The sequence below is a fragment of the Xiphophorus couchianus genome, chromosome 11, assembly GCF_001444195.1.
Source record: "Xiphophorus couchianus chromosome 11, X_couchianus-1.0, whole genome shotgun sequence".
Classification (NCBI taxonomy): Eukaryota; Metazoa; Chordata; class Actinopteri; order Cyprinodontiformes; family Poeciliidae; genus Xiphophorus; species Xiphophorus couchianus.
This window is the reverse complement of record NC_040238.1, coordinates 25,210,416-25,232,639: the sequence shown is the minus strand read 5'-3', so window position 1 is coordinate 25,232,639 and position 22,224 is coordinate 25,210,416. Positions and strand designations below refer to the sequence as shown.

The 22,224-nt window shown below is 38.6% G+C and overlaps 1 protein-coding gene across 14 annotated transcripts in view; it reads right to left on the bottom strand.

Moving 5' to 3' along the window:
* spns2 (SPNS lysolipid transporter 2, sphingosine-1-phosphate) overlaps positions 1-22,224 on the bottom strand; it is an 87,791-nt gene that overhangs the window by 25,551 nt on the left and 40,016 nt on the right. For 13 of the 14 annotated variants that reach the window (XM_028031301.1, XM_028031303.1, XM_028031304.1 and 10 more), the window contains 3 exons: positions 10,790-10,926; positions 6,240-6,391; positions 2,879-2,945 (listed from right to left, as the gene is read on the bottom strand). In XM_028031301.1, the coding sequence (XP_027887102.1) occupies positions 2,879-2,945; positions 6,240-6,391; positions 10,790-10,926 (356 nt within the window). Of the gene's footprint in view, positions 1-2,878; positions 2,946-6,239; positions 6,392-9,942; positions 10,053-10,789; positions 10,927-22,224 lie in introns of those variants that run through there. The other variant, XM_028031314.1, reaches the window with a different exon arrangement.

The following is a 22,224-nucleotide window of genomic DNA, read 5'->3' as shown; positions in this document are numbered from 1 at the left end:
CTAAGAGCATTCCCTTTGCTCACTCTACTGGTACGCGGTGTGTGTGCGTGCGTGTGTAGGCGTGGGTTGTATACAGGAGACTAAATGAGCTTTTTGGCTTTGAAAGCTGCTTTGTAAGCAGGAGTGACTCTTGCAGGTGCCCATCTGCTGTGATCTTTACTGCCATGCTTTCTGGCTCGTGTGATTGCAGGTTTGCACCTGAGTCGGTCTGTGTCTGGGAGATACAAAGACGAGAAGCCGGGACGGGATGTGTGAGACGGGATTTGTTTGAGTAATCCCAGCTACCAACAAAAGTGAAGGCAGTATGTGTCGGGGGAAATTAATCTCAACTATTCAGCGGCTCATTAAAGGCTGTTATATTTTTATAGGTGCTGTTACCATACAATAAAGAAATGTGTACATGTGAGGATTAAGCTACGTTGCAACTTTAGTTTGTTAGAATTTGTTGATGTGCTTTTAAAATAAAGTGTTTACTGAATCTAATCTTCCCAAAGTGAAATATTGAAGGGTTTTTTTTGCATTTTTTCCCTTTTTTTGTCAGGCTGAAATCACAATTTTTATGAGTGGGAGAAGGAGACCCATCGCTGCAAGAAATCAATAATAAAATCGTGTTTGAGGCTATGTATAGGACGCAGCTGTGCTGCGCTGAAAGAGAATACAGCTACAACTTAAAAGAAATGTCTTATTTAGTCACAAATAATTGAGTGAAGTTTGTCCAACTTACTTTATTTACATTTGTTTAACTTGAAAACTTCATAAAGAAACTTGAATTAACTCAGTTTGATTCCTTTTGATGAATTAATATATTATTTCAGTATATTTAAGTTGGGTTGCTTTTTGTTTCAGTGTAGCAGCTCTGGTCAGACGATGCTAAAATTAATCTTTTTGACCTACATGCAAATTGCTGTGTTGAAACAACAGACAGAAACTTGGTTAAGAAGAAGAAGAAGCTCCGATAGCAGCAAATAAGTGTTTCTACAAAGTATTTAGCTAAATGAACATGAATGCTTTCTTTACTTTTAGCTATTTCAATACATCAGTTGTCTTCCTTCTACTTCAATATGATGAACTACTTTCAGTTGGCCTATTAAATAAAATAAAAGTGTTTTGTTATTTTTGCCATCACAGTTAATCAGTGAGACACCAGAAGTCTGTGACCTTTGACCTGCAGTCCCACAAGACCCATTAGGCACTTCCTGTTTGACGTAGGGCAATCACACAAATTAGCAGACGATATTTTTTTGTTGTTGCCATTTCACTCCATTGACTTTTTCAGGAAGGTAGCTGGAACACACCGGACAAAAACAAAAGGAAGTGCTGCTACCTTTTCTTTTTTTTAAATCTTTGTTTAAACAGGATATGGCCACACAGAAAACGTTTCATGTCTCGGTATTTGTCTTCCTCTGCATGCCACGCCGCTGATTAATCGGCTTTGAGATCGTTGTATTGGAATGTCATTGTGACCGCTTTGGAACAAATTTCCCTCTCCATTACCCACTCCAATGTTTGTTATTTTTTTTTATGTCTTACAAAGACAAAAACAAATGGAATTTCCCGTCCCCTAAGTCGTCACGTCCAGGATCGCTTTCCCGCATCCAACGTTCTGAGAACGTTAATGCCTTCCTTTAAACGTTGGTCCGTTCCCAAGGAAACAAGGTCATAATTTGTTTTAACGATTTTAAAAGCCGACGCTGAAGTCAACGGTTCCTGTGGAGTCCCGTTGGACCTTTCATTGGTCTTTTCCATTATGGCTGCTATTCCTTATAGAGCACTTCGGATGCAAGCATCCGAAGCATCTGAAGTTGTTTCATGCACTCTGTGGATTCTATGGCAGTGATGTATGCTCCTAATTTAACACTAGTCACGAGAATTCATTCAGTTTAGGCAAGAGTATCACCTTTTAATTGAAAGGTTTTCACTTTAATGCACGTTTGAGGCATTTTGCAACCAAGCACTTTATAAAAAATGTGAGGTTAAGCTAAAAAAAAAATAATCTCACTTTTGAAAAATGTGCTAACCCAGAAGAGTAAAAGACTATTATATCCATTTCTCAATTTCTTATTAATCACTTTAGGTTTGTAGGAAGTGTCTTTTAATATGGGTCCATCTAACTTGATGTTATTAGACTTGGTTATGACTCCACTTTTGGATCGGACTGGCTGAAGCTGCTTTATCTAATTTTACTGTGGAAGATACAGCTTAGAGCCACAAAAAAAATCACACTTTTATAATTAAATATAGCTAGCAATCTAAATTATATGAAATTATATATATTATGTTAGATATGGCTCATTACTTAAAATGTAGCAGCAAAAATTGTAGTGTGAAAGCAGGCGAATGAATATGAATATAGGCATGAATGGCTCATACTAGAGCCTAATATGTAATTTTTTAAGTTGGAAATATAAACGCAATTGAAGACATGAGCACAAACTGCATTAGTATCGCTGACAATGCTTTGTGCTTTATTCATGTTTGATTATACAACACTGTCTTACCCTTAAATACTCATTCACACCAAATTAACACACGAAACAAACAAACCACTGACGTTAAACATGTTGGCAAATTTCAACGCCTCATTTTAGTTTTGAACTCAACTGAATATGCTCAACACATTTGATGGTAAAATCTTTGGAAGTGCTTCTGCAAGAGGGGGAAGTGACACTAATGATTGTGACGGTTGTTCGGCCTCTAACTTTGTGTTGTGTCATTTTCCCAGTAAAGTCTCTGAATCCAGAAATAACCCCTGGTGTTTCTGTCCCCGCTGACCCTAGATCCGCACCCAATCAGAAACCCTTCATCTATATTTGTGGACATGTTTTTTTTTTTTTTGTCCGCCCCTGGAGGCTGATGATGAAGATGACGATAAACTTACCCTTAATGCCCAGTGCCAGTCCTCAGCGGCGTCCTTGGCACCGGAGCCCAGGATGTAACCCAAGCCGCTGCAGAGGGGGAGGGAAGGGAGACACAAACATTGCACATTAGCAACAAAAGCCCACTCCACTTAACGCAATTATCTACAAAGAGCAATGAGTTGACCTGAGTCCGTCATTACCATCACTTAAGCATACGCCTACGCTGCTCTCTTCCTGTCTGTTCTCTGGCTAAAGTTGCAGGATATGACGTGGGATTGATCTTAACACAGTAATCAAAGGCCTAGTAGTTGGTCTGTTTGTGGCTGTGTGATCAGGGGATGTAACCAGAAATTGCAGGTGCAAAACTGAATCTGAACTACAGAATTCAACTTTAAGATTTTCTGACCACATACAGACATTATTTTGGTTCTTATTACAGAGTAGAACACATTTATTGGCATTCCTCCTTCAGAGTTTGGTAGTAACTAGTTACATTTGCACGGCTGCAGTTACATGAGTAATTTGAGTAATTTTAGGAGTATTTGCTGTACCTTTTGCTTTTACTTGGGGAATTCTAATATGACGTACTGGTACTTTTAAGTAAACTTTCTGGATACCCTACCCACTGTGAGTAACTTTACTGAATGAAGACCACAAATGCACACAAGCAGGTATTTTGTAATTATTTTCATTTTGGTATTAAAAATAGCAGAATTTCCACATATCTCAATATTTTTGTCCTTCTGATGACGTAATTTTTAAATATTAAGATTCTTTTTTTTTATCAGTTCCTCAGTACTTCAGTAGTCTTCCTACTCATTTCACTCTTGAGTAATTTCTTACTCAAGAAATTACTGTTACTTGAGTCAAAATATGTTGAAGTAGTTCTACTCTTACATGAGTGTAATTTTTGGGTACTCTACCCACCTCTGTCCATGTTAGGGTCTTTTAAAATAAATTTGTTTTGTTAGTATAGTATCCTGCTATACTTAAAAATATTTTGTAATTAAGTCTGGGGCTGAAATCATCATAAATTGATGCTGGTCTAGGTTGATTCAACTTCGTGTTTCAGGGCTTTATCTTATAAGAAGACAGATTAATGCCTCTTTTTTTTTTTTCTCTGGTGTAACATAGTCTAGTATTGTAAAGAGCAAATGATGGCAAGAACTGGCTTCCTAGGGTTTTTGGAAGGAACCCAGGCCCACAGCATCACAGATCCTCTATCATGCCTAACAGTAGGAATGAGGTGCTGGTCCTCTACGTTTATCCTTCGCTCAATGCCATCCAGATCTAGAGAGATTGCTGCATATAATCTCAATCTTACTTGTTTAATTCCCAGTAGAGTTAATCTACCCCATTTACAAATGTTTTTGTTTGTTATTTGTGGGTGGGTTTTCTCAACAGCCTGCTGGCTCTAGATCGCATATATCAGTTGTCATGGAAACCCAGTGACCCTGAAGATGGAGTTCCACAGCATTTAAAAAAAAAATAGTGTTTGGTTAAACTTCACTAAAACCTGTCCGGCTGATTAATATGCATTCTTTAACCCTATTTTATTGCAGGTGCGATGCCTCTGAGTGGGAGATACTGTGTCTTCCTGCAACAACATGGCAACAGATTAATGATTAATAGTAGCCAAGACCTCAGCAGGGCTTTCTTATCAATAATAGCCGCAGATCATCCTTAACCGGATTTGCACACGCTCAAAGGAAAACACTGAAGCTGTTTGTGCTTGTGTTTCCAAGGTTAGTCCACCAAAAATAACAGAGCAGTATAAACTTTATCCAGGCAACATGCAGTATTTCCAGTGAGTGACTAACAGCCCATCTTATCAGAATCAACTCAGAGTGCATGTTTGGAAAGTTCAACACCGTCGATAAAACTCGAGCCTCGAAAAAAAAAAATTACGGTAATAAATAATAAAATCACACTCCCAATGATCGCTGACATGGCACACAAGTATCAGTCAGGGGAGCCAAGATTCAAAGAAACACAAGGAAAACGGCGGTAAGGTCAATTTCTTTTGAATCTGATCTGATTCCACGGGTCATTTCCTGGAAATAGTCAGAGCACTTCAGTTAAAACAAACAAGTGGGAGACTGGATGGGAGGTTCGACGCCTCATTTCTGAAGCCAAATCTTTAACCTTCTATTGTTCGTGCCGCTGGGCAGTTTACAGCGACCAGGATATTTAGGGGGCCACTTGGAGGGCAGTTGTCTTTCCTGTCTCATTGTCTCCTATAGGAGTTTAAGAACTGATGTTTGCAGTGAAGGAAATTAGTTATGTAACAGCTTACCTCCACGTTTTAACTGGAAATAATCTAAAGTGACAGGTTATGTAATTACAGAATTTATCACGTTGAGGATGTTTATGATGCTAGAGAAACTGCAGCACGTCTGTCCTGCCTAGCAAAGGATTGTGAGTGCAGAAGACGGTAAACAACCTGCATGTTGCAGCTCAGACTCTTGTTGTTGTGCACTGAGAGACTTAACTGACTCCCATGATCCAGCACCACAAATGTATTTCATAATTTGGCTTAATTTCTTTTTCTGAAAAAAGCTTTGGATTTGTGCTTATTAATGCGTCAAACTCCCACACCTTCACATTACACCTAAAAAAACTAAACAAATATTTAAAAAATAGCCTAAACAGAAGCTTTTCCTACTGGAGCATTACACAGCTAACAGCCAGGATTAGATTTAGAATAGCCAGGGTTTCCCCCAGTGTATTATCAGCCTGGCGGGCCATCAGGCTTTACTTGAGCCCCTTCCAGGCTAGCCATTGCTTATTTTTTAAAGTCTTTTTAAAATGTTGGCATTTTTCAAAGATTTTACAGTTGGCATTCAGGTATTAATCACACAAGTGATATTTTCAAATTTCCTGTCAACTTTAAACATTTTTTAACTCAAAAACTCGACAGCAGTTGGATGAATGACTGCTGAGCGCCCCAACCACCGGGCTTAGCAAGTTTTCTGGGGGAAACCATGAATATCTGATTAAATAATTACAAGTTCAGGCCTACAATTTAGAGTTTTTGCAGTATATTGACTCCATTGCAATATGTGCATCTCACAAATTTTAAAATATCACCATGTAGTTGAGTGCTTAATCCAATAATTTTAATGGAAAATTGAGTGTAAGAAAAAGGTGTACAGCTAACAAGATAACACCAGTGTCCAATGAACCCATTGACTTACATGTAGGCATTTTGAGGCTAAAGTAGGTTGAAAACTCTGGATTAAGCAACATTTTCATGGGAGAATGTCCTGTAAAATTCTTATTTTTGGTGTTTTTCTTTTTTTTAATGTTGACTCTCTGTGAGAACTTTCTGACTTGGATTGATGGGTCTCATCATGTACCAATTCGCCGTGATGCACTTACGATCCCAGCGGGATGGCCAGGTAGAAGACTGAGAGCATCATGGTGCGGCTGTTGCTGGTGTACATGTCTCCTATGATGGTGGAAGAGATGGCGGAGTAGCTGGACTCGCCGATGCCCACCAGTCCTCTGGAGAGCACAAATAGCCAGTAGTGCTGCAGAGAAAACAGAGAAGGAAAAGAAGCAGAAAGAAAAAAAAATCAATCAATAAGCTCTGTGGAGCACAGCAGGTAATCTGTCTCTTTGAACACAACGTCAAACAAAACACATTTTTCATCTTATTTAGGATGTTTTCCACCTCCACGCTTTCTTCCTATGCAAATTCTTTATGACTAAAAGCTTTTACTCCTTTTTGTTTATGTACTGTAACTTAAACCATAAATGTTTGTTTTTTAGTGTTTTAGTTACAACATTAAATCTCCTAAATAGTACAAATTAAGTGTAAATAAGTACAAAGTAGACATGGAACTTTTCTGAGACAGACTGAACAGAATAAATTTATTCAATAACTCTCTTCTTGTGATGCTTTGGGTTCTCCCTCCACACCAGTACTGGTTCAGTTTAAAACATTGATTAGCCTGACTGCAGATTTTTTGTTTATTTATTTATTTTAAATTGTGAAAATGCAGAATAATACACAAGGACTCATTCGACACATTAATGATAACATTAAAATATAATTTCATTCAGTGGCTAACAGTGACACATTATCTGTAATCGGGTGTCACAAAGTGGAAAAAGAGGTGAAGAGTTTTAAAAGCTTCTTATTCATAGGAACCTGCGTAGGTAGCTAGATTGTCAACTGTTTCCATAGCAACCACTATTCACAGAATGTAGGTTTCCATGTCTGCCTGCAAAGCTGAGAAGAAATCTCTTCCCCCCTTCAACTCAGTCCCCACACACGCACACACACGCACACCGTGAACTGACGTAAGCCTCACACACTGGTAATAAAACATATCTTGGACTGGTTGGACGGGAACACGGTTTGTGACACTGTTATTACAGCGCCTTGTGTCCATTAAAAACTGTCTGATTAATCTTCCACGGCTCTCAAATTTAATACAATGCACTTGTACGTCCTCTGTAGACACTTGTTGTGACACTAGGCGGCCGCTATGTGATGAGGGATAAACGTGGCAGCGGAATAAGAATCCTCAGAGCTGACCCGAGTTCCCTGCTGACACCTCAGGCTTTTGTGCTGGTTGAAGCCCGGGACACGGGGTCATGAGGTCACTTACAAAGAGACGGCAAACATTCTCAAGTGGCTACACTGTACACACCCTCTTGTAAAACGACACTCAAGAGATTTCCCTCTACAGGCCGTAAAACCCCTCTGCTGTTGCAGTCGAGTGTATTGTTGTCAATGATAAATGTGCACAGGTTTTCAAGGCAATTTTTACACCAGTCGGGTTTGTATTACTGAATTTGAGTGATTATGAGAAATACCCCACTTAGCTCTCACTGCTACATCTGTGTCTGGCTGCTTAAAAAGATTCAGTCACGATCTATTTTCTTCCTTTAGTGGCCCGGTGTTTAGTGGAATCATGATGGCAGCTTTTGTGTGTGGTTGCAGCCACACCATATCATCGAGGTTTGGACCAAAAATGCTAGTTGCACACCAAAGAGCTCCGATAGATGCCAGAAAACGCCACAGATATTTGGCTTGGAAATTGTGAAAGTGACTTCACAACAAAGACTGACTTCAAAGATATGAAAGAAAAGTTTTGAAAAAAACCCAACAATTTTTTATTATAGTTATTTTACAAACTTAAACTGAGCTACATTCTAATAAGCTAAATGAAAAGAAATGCTAATAAGCTACTTGCTAATATGAGTTGTATACTTTTGGGACAAATGTTTACAGGTTTGTCATGTTCACTTGAACCTTTGAAGATATTGACAAAGGCATCAGATCATATTAGGTATTAAAAACTGCAGATATTTATTTTTTTGGCAGTTCAATACCAGCTGCTTTTGTGTGTGTGTGTCACATTGGTATTTGGACCAAATAGCAAGGATACAAACACCGAAATGGTCTAAGAACTGTTGCGAAAAACCCCTAAAATTTAGCTTAGAAACTGTGAAAGTGGACTTAAGACTAGAAATACTTAAAAAAGGCTTGTAAAAGCTACTTCAAGCCATTTTTAGAAACTATTTTCAGTCACATGCAAGCTAAATCGTAATGTAAGCTAAATGCCAATATGAACTACATGCTAACATGCTAATATAAGCTACATAAGAATATAAGCTTCATATCAATGTAGCTAATTTAAAGCTACACAGTAATATCAGCTACATGCTAATATGCTAAAATGAGCTAAATGCTACTATGAGATTCATGCTAGTTTGAGCTACTGCAAAGGTTTAACAGGTAAGCAATAGGTTCACTATGGTCACTGGAATCTTTTTCTGGTGTTTGTTTTTATTTTGACTTTTATAAATATTTTATTCCTCTTTTAATTATTATTTTTACTAGGATTTCTCTTTTGAAGGGCAGATGAAGTACGACTTTATAAAACTAGTGGACATTGACAAAAAAATGTTTAGATCTTCTTTTACTAACCCTTTTAGAAAAACTGACTCAGTCACTTGACTACTTAAAAATACAAAGGTTTTGATTGAATAAAAAAAAAAAAATCAAACATATTACCAGGCCTGTAATATTTTATTCAAGTTGACTTTTCAAATAGTTTCTTCTCGTTAGTTTAACTGCAGCACTTTGTGAAGCTACAGCTAACCCCATGAAGTATAAACGTGAATAGCCAACCCATGATTTTTCAAAGGTCATAGGTGAAGAATATAACTGGCTGTAATTATTTAAAATCAATTAACCCATCTATAATATTGATATGTTTTCTTAGCATACATTCCACTTGCATTTAGTCTCACTATCATAGCGTATAGATTATTAAATTTGGGTTTAAAAAAATAGGGAAGAGTAAAACAAAAAAAAACTTGTAAAACTAAAAATGTTCTGGGTTTTTTTTTGTTGTTTTTTTACCTTTTTGTCCATCTGCATCCTGCTGTATCAACCTGCCCGGATTTACTGCAGGTTGCACCTCTGTTCACTTACGTCACCCTTATCCATTCAGCCTTCTGTATAGAGGCACGTCAAACGATTCACCTATATTTGACCTCTCAATCTGTGTTTAATCAGCACATTTTTATATGTAGCCAATTCTGAAAGGGAAAACAAACTTCTTAAAACCTATTTTAGTCACAAATGGTTGAATTACAACGAGCCTCAAGAGTGTTTTTGGCAGTCAAACTGCAGGCTATTAAACAATAAAATCTAAGTGAGGAAAATGCTGTCAACTCCCATAAAAGAAGAAACACAACTGCTTAAGAAATTGTCTCACATTTCATTTAACATCCTTTGAAATGCGAGTTAATGAAACTAATCTTGGATTCTAATGACGAAAGAAGAAAATTGCAGAGCAAATTAAAGAGGTGCAGATTGCTGCACAACAAGGTGTTTCGCTGCAAGTCAGGCGCGTGAAGCGGCAGATGTGTTTCTAATTACAGAAAAGTGATCATTTTAATTGCAGTCCACTGCATTCGAGCAGAAAACCGTGTGCCGTTGGTGGATTTCTGTTACATAAGATCCGGACTACAAATCTGCTGCAAATCCAAACAGAAAAAAATAGCCCCTAAATGCGTAATAACAGTAATCAGTTATAAGTGGTCGTTAACATTTCCTTACATGATGTATATTCCATCCCTCAGTGGCTTGGTGCAGTTACGTAACAGGTAACCAGTCTTGTCTCATTTGACTGGCACAAGCTTGTCCACACTCTGCATCATACATGGCATCTGTCAGAGGGGAAGAGACCCTTGACACAAGCAGTCAGGGCTTATTTTCCTGTTGTTCGTCCTCAACGGGCAAGAGCCTGCAATTTTAGCTCCAAGCGGATGAGTCTGAGGAGGATTTCCATCAAAGTGTGGCCTCCTGAGACCATCCGTCATCTCTGCACTGTCACTCCCGTCCTCAAATATGAAGAGCTATGGCAGCGAGCCGGCTTACTCACCAGAGACACGACGCTGCAGGACTCCATAATGCTGCTTTGCAGACGTGTCGCGCGCTGCGTTAACGTAACTAACTCAGCCCTTAATGCCACATATCCATTTCTGCAGAAATTCTATCTGGGGTGAACATCAGGCCTACCTAGCTGGACCATCCATACATTTATGGGCAATGAAACGGCACGGCCTAATCTTCCACAAGACTGTAATTGATACAACTCCGACGGATGACCCTTCATTAGTTGACTGGCTGGCAGTCAGTGAGATAGAGAGAGTGGGACAGCCAGGGAAGGCTGCAGACTTAAAGAATGTCTTCAAAGGAAAAGCTGCTGTCTGACTTAACGAGCGTGTCATTTTATCTCGCTTGCCTTAATGTCGAGCATATCCAAATCACAACAGACTAATTAGCTTATTACTGTCCAAGGGAAGACGTCTGACAGAGCGACGGCGGGGGGGCGCGGAAGGGGAGGGGGCTTCCCGGCTGCCGCTGACCGGCGGTTTCCGTGAGAGCGGGAGCTACGCCGTACCTCTTTGCTGATGAACGAGCTCAACAGGGTCACAGTAGACCAGAAGAAAATGCCACAGCTCAGGATGACCTTTCTGTTGAAGCGGTCGCCCAGGTAACCGAAGATGGGAGCAGCCACCATGAAGCTGCAGATGAAGACTGTGGAGGGAAAGAAAGGAAATGTTACTTTGGCTACAGTAAAGGAACTAGAAATGACAGGCATTTATTATTTACTGCTGTTAGGTTTGTTGGTCTGCACAACAACAAACCTAACAGGCTTTTAAAACGAACTTGACTGAACTCTGTGGCAATATGAAGTAGAAAATAACAGAGTCGCCCCTCCCCCACTTGTTGCTTTGCACTGGTAGCTAGAAGAAGCTCACTGCACATTTTCTTGGCTCACAAGAAGGACAAATTTGGACGTTTCTGGTCATTTATAACAAATAAAAATATTCAAACTAAAAGAGGACGATAGCCTGACATATTAGCCACTTAAGCTCTTTTTATATACTGCATATCTTAATAAATTAAGATATGCAAATAAACAAAGATTTCAGTTCCTTTTTCTTAAGAAAAATAAACATTGTATTGCCTAAAATGCAATAACAAAGCATTCGTTTAGTGATCATTTGTAGCAAAGGATGCATCTGTAGCATCAACATGTGAGCAGCTGAGCCCTTTCTGCTCAACTTAGCATCAACAGTGTGGGGCGGATCTGCTGATTACTTTTTGGATTAACCAAACAACAATCGGCTAGCAAGAGGAGCTTAATAGATTTTCTTTTGGGATTTTTTTATTTTTACAAAATTTGAACCAGGTGAAACTAAAACCATGCTACTTGAGGAGTTCTGGGTAGAACATATTTACATGTTGTTTTTATCTTAAATACAAAATGTGCATATTTTGTGTAGCGTTTTGGTTTAATTACTGCTCTGAGTGTGTTGTTCTTTCAGTAAATGGCCTTTTTAAAGTCTGAATCCATCAATCGATTACCAAATTAGTTAACGATTATTTAAATAACTGATTCGTCGTGATTAACCTAATAGTTCCTAATGTTTATTTTATTCCACAAAGAGCCAAAAAACCACAAAAAAAAAAATTCTGTGCAAGAAGCATGTTAAAATAACTTCTAAATTTGGGTTGACATTTTTATTTTTTGCTTAAATTCATTTACCAAAAACATTTAGAAAACAAATGCAGTAGATAACATAATTATATCTGCCATAATATTGCAGCAGCAGTCAAAATAAATGCTGGTTTTCTGTTTTAAGTAAGCGATTAGATGATGTCATGGCTTTTTGGTGAACATTTAGGTGAAAACTATGCTACTTTTATCATACCCGGAGAATCTCATACCCTTCTTATGCCTGTGCAGGCATTTCGTTACTTTGTTGTTTCATTGCACTTTGTTGTGAAAGTCCCCCCGAAAAATCCCAGCTGAGCTGAGCAAACTGTTTTCAGTTCCCTGGTCGACTTGTTTAAGTCAGGACCGGTCCACTGCAGATCAGCTGTGAGACAGCAGTGTGCCAGAGACACAGACAAGGACTGCCAGAGGACGCCTCTAACAGGGATCACATTATACTTCACCTACACTTATTACAAGTACCTCAGCATGAGAGCATTAAATGCAGAGCACTGATAAGATCATTTGTGGGTGATTAGATTTATGAAGACAAACGGCGGAGATAAAAATGAAGTGTTCCAGAGACGCAGCCTCCTACAGTACCCCTATAAGGAGTCACAGGCTGAAAAAAGTGACAGAATTAGGCTGCAAGTGTCACCATCAAACTAAATAAAGAGAGCTGTGGACGGGTTTCGAGGGGGATCTGGGTACATGTCAGGGTTTAATGTAAAACAGTTGGAATTATAATTACGCAAACCAGATCTGAAGCCGTTTAAAGCAATACATCACACAGCGGCGCTGCAGATGAAGAGGACCTCTGTGCCTGCTACTCCATAAATAATTCCTGTCTTAATTTCGTACAAGCGAACTTATGTTTCAGTTAAATGAACACAAGTGCTCCTCTAATTGCCCAACCTGGCTGTACTTGGACAGCTACGCCCATGTTGTGGAGGCTTTTAGGCAACATATATGAAGAAGATCCAAGCAGATGTAAGGAGTTTTAAAGCAGAGTTCAGGGGGGTGGGGGGTTGTGTACGCAGAGCAAGAAAACTCAAAAAAACCAAATAGGGGCAGAAATGTTGCCCTTGACAGCGCTGGGGTAGACTGGGGAAGTGTTGTGTCATATCATCAGACTAAACATACAGAGGAGGAACACAGAGGGACAGATGAGAGCGCAAAATGAGGAGGAGGAGGAGGACGGGGGTCTCGTTACATAAGATAGAGGCATCGCAGTCCCACAGCTGCTGAGCCCGCAGGATAAGAGACAATAATCAGATTATAGAAGCTGTCGTTTTCAACATGTGATATTCTGGTGTAATAAAAGAAAGAAGAGAAAGGATATCCATTTAAAAAATCTATTTTTAGGAGAACAGTTACTTAATATAATAAAATCTTTTTATATAATATCGTGGCAGGTATTTAGATTAGTCACTGAACACTTTGATGCTCATGATATTCATGCATCATTTGTTACTTAAATAAGAAGAGCTATAATAATCTGTTGTTTTTTTTAAGGAATAAGATCAATTGAAATACTTTGTACCTTTTATATTATTTGCCTGTGTACAAATGATGTGCTTTTTAAAATCTACAAACAAAAACAAAAACATATATTTACACTTTTTGATTATTCTCTGAAAGACCAAACTAAGTACATGTCAAAGTGTTTGCCACTAAACTTGATTTAATCTTTATAAAGCAAAAAAAAAAGCTTATTCAAAAATAACTAAATAAATCAGATGCTACATTAATGTAAATACTAATAGGTTTCATACCTTTTGGATAATTTATGCAAGAGTTAAAAAAAAAAAAAAAAATCAGCTTTCAGCATTTGAGCTACAAAACTCAAAAAGACACCATGGTCCAATTTTGATCTGATTTATTGGAAGACAATAATATTGTAGATATTAATTTACCCTTTTAACTTCAATGCTGTTATTTTAATGACAGAAAAACAGAATATTAGAAAACTGATATTAAAACAAACTGAAATCTAATTTGGTTTACTAATATATTTTTACAGGGTGTAAGGGTTGTGTTTGCCTTTAAAGGATCGTTACGTAACAAATATTGAGCAGCTCTTGGATGTGACGTCTGGCTTTGTGTCCTCATCCAAACCTTTTCTCAGCGTCCATTGTCAACGTTCACTAAAGAACACTAAGTTCACTGCTGAGTGACGGCCAGTTTTCTTAAATGATTTGTATCAATCCAGCCTGAAGCCATATTACTGCAGGAGATATCCTAGCTCACACACACATTCACACACACACACAACACGCGCGCACACACGCACACACGTTCAATGGTGGATTCTGCAGTCAAGATAAGACATGGGAGAGGTCACCAATCATCCACCACCAGCTGGTCCACATGGGTTTTAATGAGCTGCCAATGTCACTGTTTAGCTGCTTGGAGCCATATCAGATTTTTAGTGTTTTTCCTACTGGAAGTGAGTAGGAGGCACAAATGTCACCACCCGCGAGTGTTTGCATGACGGCGTGTGTGTGGCATTTCCTGAAATTTGTTGATTAGCTTTTCATTCTCTTGAGCCACATTATCACCTCATAACGATGTCATCACATGCAAATGAAGTCAGGCTTTGACAGTCTAATCACGTTCATCTTTCCTTAAAACGTATCATTTCAGAGTAAACAAAGAAGAACAGACTAAAGGGAAACAGATAAGGTCACATCTAAGTAAGAAGGTGCCAAACCCAAGACAAAACAAATATATAATATATATAAAAAACACTTTTAGGCCAAGTTTTCACAACACCACCATGTGGAAACACTGCCAGTGTTTTCAATGTTGATTGGGGAAACGTTCCACGTTTAGAAAGACACCTTGAATCCGGTTATGCCAAGCCACTACATGGCGCTATGATCTTATCATGTCGTTGAAACACGAATGCGCTTTTGACTCTTGGCTTACACACGAGTACAAAAAGTACCCATGTCAGAGACTCTGGTAACCGGAGACGTATAAACGAGCGACGGGCTCACAATAAAAATGTTACGGTGTCACTAAAGAGCGGAGTCTTAGTTGTACGTAGAGCCACAGCTAAGAGCTGGATTTAAACTCGTGTCAATAAAGAAATCTCTCTTTTGATTAGCTACCATCACCTGTCATGAAAACTCAGAGGTTTTTGTTTAGATGCCTAAATTGAAAAGAGACAGACACACCCTTTTGAAGAAAGAGAGTTTCTTGCTACATAGAATCAAACCAAAGATTAATAACTAGTGAAGTTATCGCCTTTTATCATCTCATTCTGGAGCGCTTGGAATGAGTGTAGAGACTCGCAGTAGAGCATGTGCCCTGCACAGACATGGAAGCATGTTGGTGTGAAATTTGCATTTCAAAAAATAAGCAACAGAAAGTTTGATTTATTATTTTATAACACACGTTGTACCCTGTAACCACTCATATAGACCAGGAAATGTCCTGGACTCTGTAGGAATAAAGACTCTGTAGGAAGTAGCCCCGCTCATCTCCTGCCAGTCGACACACAAGGCCTCACACTGACGCTAAACGATCACGTCTGTGATCCTCTAAAACTACTTAAATAGCTCAACTTTTTAAAGCGATTACAAAATTGTGGCCTACTCTCTGAACTTCTTCAATTTCACATTGTGGTGTTTCATGGATTGGATGTTAGCTTTAGCCTCCAGAACCAGCTAATATAGACATGCACTAAATGAATAATGTGCATAACACGGTGAAAATGGCTGTCAGTGACTTCTTTTTCCATACTTATTGTTGAATTCCTTTAGATGGAGGCAGGCTGTGTTGCTTTTTGAGGTGTTTAGCCTACTTCATGCTGTCAGACTGGTTTACAGGTCATGTAGTAATCAGACCAAGATGTGGCTAACAAAACTGAATTCACCTTTAGAAGACAAATGTAGTAAATCAGAGTTAATTCTGGATTTAACATAGAGGGACATCACTTTTTCACGTAGGGCCAAGGTGGTTTAAATTGCTATTTGATTAAAAGAAGAAAAAAAAATCAATTATAACCACACTTTGCATTTACTTGCGTTATCAGTCTAGTATTAAAATTACTTAGATGATCTGATTTATTACATTAGCTTGATGATCTCATTTAGGTGTAACAAAAAAGCAAAAAACTTTTTTAAATCTAGTTAGAAAATATATTGTTTACCTTTAACAAAGCTAATTAAGCATGTTCAACAAATCAGGATTTCTAAATTCTCCTCACATTCTACCCACAAAACGTTTCAGCTTCAGGAGAGGCCGTCCAGTACGGTTAAAGGTAGCCTAGCTAGTTTTAAATGACACATTCCTGAGGGTCATCTGTCATCTCGTTGCCATTCCTTCATATTTTCAGCAGCGGAGCACAACAAATGCACGTTCCTGCGATCGACACAGCGGAAGAGATTCAGATCTTATTCTTACAAAAAGAATGCCACAAATGCAGAGCAGGACAAGACGATACCTGGAATACAGTGAGTCGGGGGGAAAAAAATGCTCTTTTTTTCATAAGGAAATTAATAGACCATCTGGTTTGTGTTGAGTGATTAATTTTGATCATCACAGCATGTAATATTACAACCATCAAACAAAGAGGACATTAGTGTTTCCTATTGTGCGGGTAAATAAGCAATGCTGCACTCATTTCTAGACGCATTGGCACAAAATAACCATGGAATAAGTTTAAGTGAGGATGCGGTGCTGGCGTGATGATGGAGACCAGTGACCTCACGTACCTCTCAGCGAACTGACTCAACCGTACACTGCAACTCAAACAAGCCCTACAGTATCAGCTCGCATCCTGCCATTATCATTAGGCTTATGTAACAAACATCGGCCTCGGTATTAGCCTGACTAACACGCATTCATCGCCTTTTAAAAGCCATTGTTTACAGGTCATGACAAATTGGAAATTCCTCAACGGTGACTCGAAAAGGATGTTTGGAAGTGAATTATTGTGCAAAAAATAATAATAATAATCCGGTGGTAAATTTAGGGAGTGCTTACTGTAACATTTGAAAGTCGTGTAAAGCTTTCAGGACAATGGGGGTTTTAATCGCTTAAGACTTTAAAGCTTGCGTAGAGCAAACAGGTTAATCATTTCAGATAGCTGGACTCTCTCGGTTATGTACTTGTGACTATGACTGAGTCATATACTGGTAACCTGGCAGGGTGTTAGAAAGTCGTAGAACCGTAGAAAATTCTGCTTCACCATCCCTATAGTTTTAACGAAATGCTGAAAATGTGTCAGCAAAATCCCCGACTTGATGCTGTTCACTTCCATTCAGCTGGCTAAAAGAAAACTCATACATGTTTTCCTTAATTTACATGAAAGAAAAGAAATTAACTGTTTAGAAAACATCTGGTAACAAGAAACACAAACGGGGACAGTGTGGAAATAAAGGAGCTTCACCTGCCAGTCTTTTTTAATGAAACACTTTTAACAATACAGCTAGCAAGTTAGCATGTTTGGCAAGCAGCACACTGCAGGCTAGCTGCATGAGTATCTAACTAATGCTAACTTGTGACACTAGTTAGCATTGATGTTCTATTACAATAAGTGTGTTTATTCTCTGTTTTTGTTTTAGCTCGTGTATAAAATTATTGTTTTCCTATTAAAAAAAAAACCCAAAACAACTCTTTGTTCATATTTTTACATTTAAGTCCGAAACATTAAGTCTGAAACGGCAACAAGACGACAGATGACCCCCAGGAATGTGTCATTTAACTGTTTCTTTAACAGACTTAAAAAACAGTTTTACTTTAAGTCATAACACTGTGAGAATATCACGCCTTCCCCTGACAAAGCAAACTATTTTCAGTTTCACGTTCACCTCGAGCGAAAGAGCCAAAATAATATTCTTCAAATTCCTAATGAGATGCCGAGCATTTTTCTCACAGCCTCCATGCGCATCAGGTACCTGGGAGGACGGAAGCTGAAAGCCTGAGACATAATCTTCAGGTATAGTGCAGCTTGCTCTGGCTGTTACATCCGGTATTTGGGTGTAACATTACTGTGCAGCTGCAGCGACGCTAGTCACAGGTTAATTATCTTGTCAGTCCTGGCAGAGGGACAAGATGGAGAAATGAGGAGGTATGTGAGCAGTTAGCTGATGCTGATAGGCAGACTCAGCTACAAGATGCTAAAAAAGTCAATCAGTGTTAGCCACCTTCAATTTTAATAACTAATCACTGTTATCATTTATTATCCATCGTTGTAAGTGGCACTCTGTTGATGGAAAAACATCAGCAGGTTTTCTTTTCAACATGTGTTGATGGTTTTCGGAGAATGGCAGGGAATTCCTTTATTGCGCTTCAAGTTATTTTTATCTTGTACATTAATTTAATTATTTATCCATGTCTTGTTCTTGTTTTCAGATGCCAGGGTGAAACTGCTGTTTTAAAACCTTGAAATCAATAGTTCTATTATCTGTACTGTACACTTATGTACTTATATTGTTGTGGTATTTTGTAGTTCTTGCACTTCTACGCTCGAAGAAACTCCCTTAGGGGAAAATAAAGAATATCTTACGTTATCTTTATGATAAGGTAAAGATATTCTTTATATTCTTTAAGATATAAAGAATATCTTACCTTATCTTATCTTTATGCCTTATTGTTCTTCCTAAGCTTGGATTCAAACCAGCCCTGTTTAATCAAACTCTAGTTCGTTTGGTTAGAACGTCCAGTTAATTTGGGGAGGGGAGGTATGGATGAAAGTTGAGCTCATGTCCTCTGAAGTTTCCGTGTCGTTTCCTTCAGTGGCTCTTGGTGCAGCGCCACCACAGGCGAGGAGGGTGAACAGGTTTTTTTCAAAGGGTTTGGTTCATTTTGACACAGTGCAGTGAAGCGAACTGCACCAGCTGAAAATGTAACAAATGTTACAAATTTGGTTCCCAGTCGAACCAAGACCGGACTATCGGGCCTGAAAACACCGAACATTAAAGGGTGCTTATTTAAATCAGTATCTAATTACGCTTCATCTTTATGAGGTTGTGAAATAAACCGTAGCCAAAAAAAAAAGGAAGCTGCCTCTACGTACAGAACAACCCGCCTAAACACTTTACCATTCCTCACACAAGGAGATAGCCGGCCCACACTTTGATTGGCCAGTCACAACAATACCTCTCTGGGTGACTCACTCTCCATTGCATCAGGAGGATATGCAGAGATGTGAGTGTGTGTCTTATTGATATTCCTTGATGGAGATTTCCCTGTGAAACACAGGATTCCGCCCCCACTACCACCAAACGCTCTGCATCCGGCTGCTGGACGCCACCCTCATTTGATCCTTCACTTTTATTGCAAAAAAATTAAAAAAAATACAGCCGGCTGCTTACGTGGATGTGAGATAATCAATTGCTTTTTTTTATATGTGTGTTAAAAATGCAGCACAGCTTCTTCTCCCGACAGTAACGGTGCAAACCAAAAATGTTAGGGTGTCTCCATTATGCTTTTCCTCTGAGATTGAAAACATTAAATGTGAGGTACTTAACATATTTATGTCATTGTGAAACCCATCAAGCAAACTGCAGGAAAGGAAGTAAACATTTGGATGCAAGTACCAAATGAAAGGATAATTAAATGTCACTGTCTGAGAGTTTTTAATGCAAACATAATTTCTATATTTACTGCCCCAAATTCGTTAGATATTTGGTTATTTCCCGCAGTGGCCTAAAGGCCCTCAGTGGCCCTCACAGCTATGCAGCCGGACTGTCTAAACGAGGAACCACAGTTTGATGAATCTGCATGTCCATCAGCTGCCAGAGGCTGAATTACAGGAACAGGAGAAGCAGATCCCTTCTGCAAGTCTGTGCATGTCTGCAGTCAAGGAGTGGCCGCTCGGCAGCACAAAAAAAAACAACAAAAAAAACACGTCCGAGTGCCGCTTTGACCTGTCTGCAGTGGACAGGGTGTGTGCCCGAGGTGCAAACACTCGACTTCTGTAAATACACCACAGACCTTCAGTGCATGTTTACTCTCTTCCACCTTTGCGCCTCTGCACGTTTCATCATTGCAACACCTTAAATGACGGCTCCTTTCTGGCAGCGTGTTGAACGGACTCTCGTGTCAGAGGTGAAATTCTTCATTCCCTACACAATGAGAGATTATGCTGTTGCTAATTTTGGGAAGCATCTCTGTGTGTCACCATAGTGAACCAGTGACTCACCTTTAATAATGACAAAACACTCCATGCAACACAAAACCCACACTGATCAACCCTTTCAGATCGCACACCGTGTCGCGTGTTGCAGGCTTTGCTGTGGAAACACAACAGGTAACCCAACCCTGCATACCGAGGATGTCATCACACAAAGAATTTACTGTACTGGACGCTCCAGTATCCTTTTTCAGAACTGAAACCAATCACTCGGCTCTGTTCCAGGTAGGAACGCAACTAACAAGTATTAATGATTAATCGTATATACGTATATATATATATATATATATATATATAACACTGGCACATTCATTTAATTATTTAAGCCTTTTAATACAATATTAGAAATACATTAAAAGATGCAAATAAACACATTTTTCAATAATGTTTTTTGGCCCAAAATCCAGTAACATAGCATTCCTTTAGTGAACACTTGATTATTTATAGATTCAGTGTTTAACTTTTGCATGACCGGTTAATAGCAAAAGGTGTTTGTTAGGAAATTTAGGTATTTTTAAACAGAATTTGAACCAGGTGAATCCAAAACTAGGCCACTTAAGGAATTCTGTTTTTTTTTTAGTTATCTTAACTGTAAATGTAGATATATTTTAACAGTTTCACCTTAAATACTGCTCTGAGTTTGCTGTTCTTAAAGCAAATGGACGTTTCTTTGAGTTTGTACACTCCTGTTAACGATTAATCGATCCCTAAATTAGTTGACGGTTATTTCAACAATCGATTAATCACAATTAATCAGATCAATTGTTTCAGCCCTAGTTCCTGGTGACATTTTAATCGGCTGGGAAGCCGACTGAAGACGCGATGGCACAAAATTATAGACATGCCATCAAATGTAACAGAAATAAAGCGTTTCTGGTCACATTTAAGGCAACTGTGCACATTCAAGTACAGAAAGACGTGCAAGGAAACACATTTTGGAGTGAAAAAAGAAACGAAAAGAAGAAAAAGGAAGGAACAAAACAGTATGACAGTTAATTAGCAACATCAGTAAACCTCTGAATTGCAGAGCTCTTTAATAACATATCTTCTCTCTGTGTGCAGTGCATCTTATTTACAGCTAATCCTGTATTAGCATGGTGTTATTTCTAATAAAAACTAATGCCTAGAATATAATCACAGTAAGAAAGGCATTGAGTCGCTCAGGTTTATGCTGAACTGTTTCTGACTGAGCGCAGCCTGAACAACATCATTAATAATGCATGTATGATAATGTTATATATTACGGCTTTATTCTTAAATACCTAAATCCAATCCCAAGTACCTGTTGTCCCAGGCTTTTTCAAAATGATTAATATTAAGATGTCGGTTGTTGTTGAACTATCTCTTTCTTTCTCAGTCAGACTCGGCGCATCTAACTTGTAGGAATCAAGAATTTGTGCGAATAGTAAGTAAAAAATTATAGATCAATTATGTGCCTATAATTATAAAATTATAGGCACATACATTAATTTATAACTATAAAACTATAGGCACATAATTGGTCTATAATCACAAGATATTTCTAACGATATTAACAAGAGTTAATGTTCTCATCACAGCACTGCTGTGCTCTCATACAGTTCGCAGTTATTTATTTCATCTGCTTGGTTTGATATTGAGTTAAAAGGAAGTAAGAAACATATTTTCAGCAACAGAAGAAGCTCTGCGCTTTCTTTTGATTCTTTGCTTTTGAGTAACAAAACAGCAAAACCAGTGAAGTGCACCTCAAGTTCAAAAAGAGAATATATAGACACAGAATACACAGCCAAAGAGGAACATTATTGAAGATTTATATTAAAACCCCTTAACTTGCAGCAGAACGCCTGTGCGCCATTTTTCAATTGTATTTTCTGGGGTTGAGGGTTAACGGGTTAATTAAAAGGAGTGGGTTTTTTTTGTTTCAGTTAGGGAGAATATAACATTAAACCACACATCCACATCAGTCCTAAAGCAAATTCAAGTTACTGTAGACTCATGTGGATCAAATCCACTCTCAGTGTCTTTCCTGAATTGAACAGAAATCACTGGTCAAATTTAAAGGGGTTAACAAAACTAATGAAAAGCCTGAAGGGTATGAAGGTCCAAGACAAAACATCCAAAGATTTAATTTACCCAGTGGTGTTTAATATAAACTATTTTTGAGAGGCATCCAGAACCAGTGTAAACAGAGCTGGTCAGCACTCCT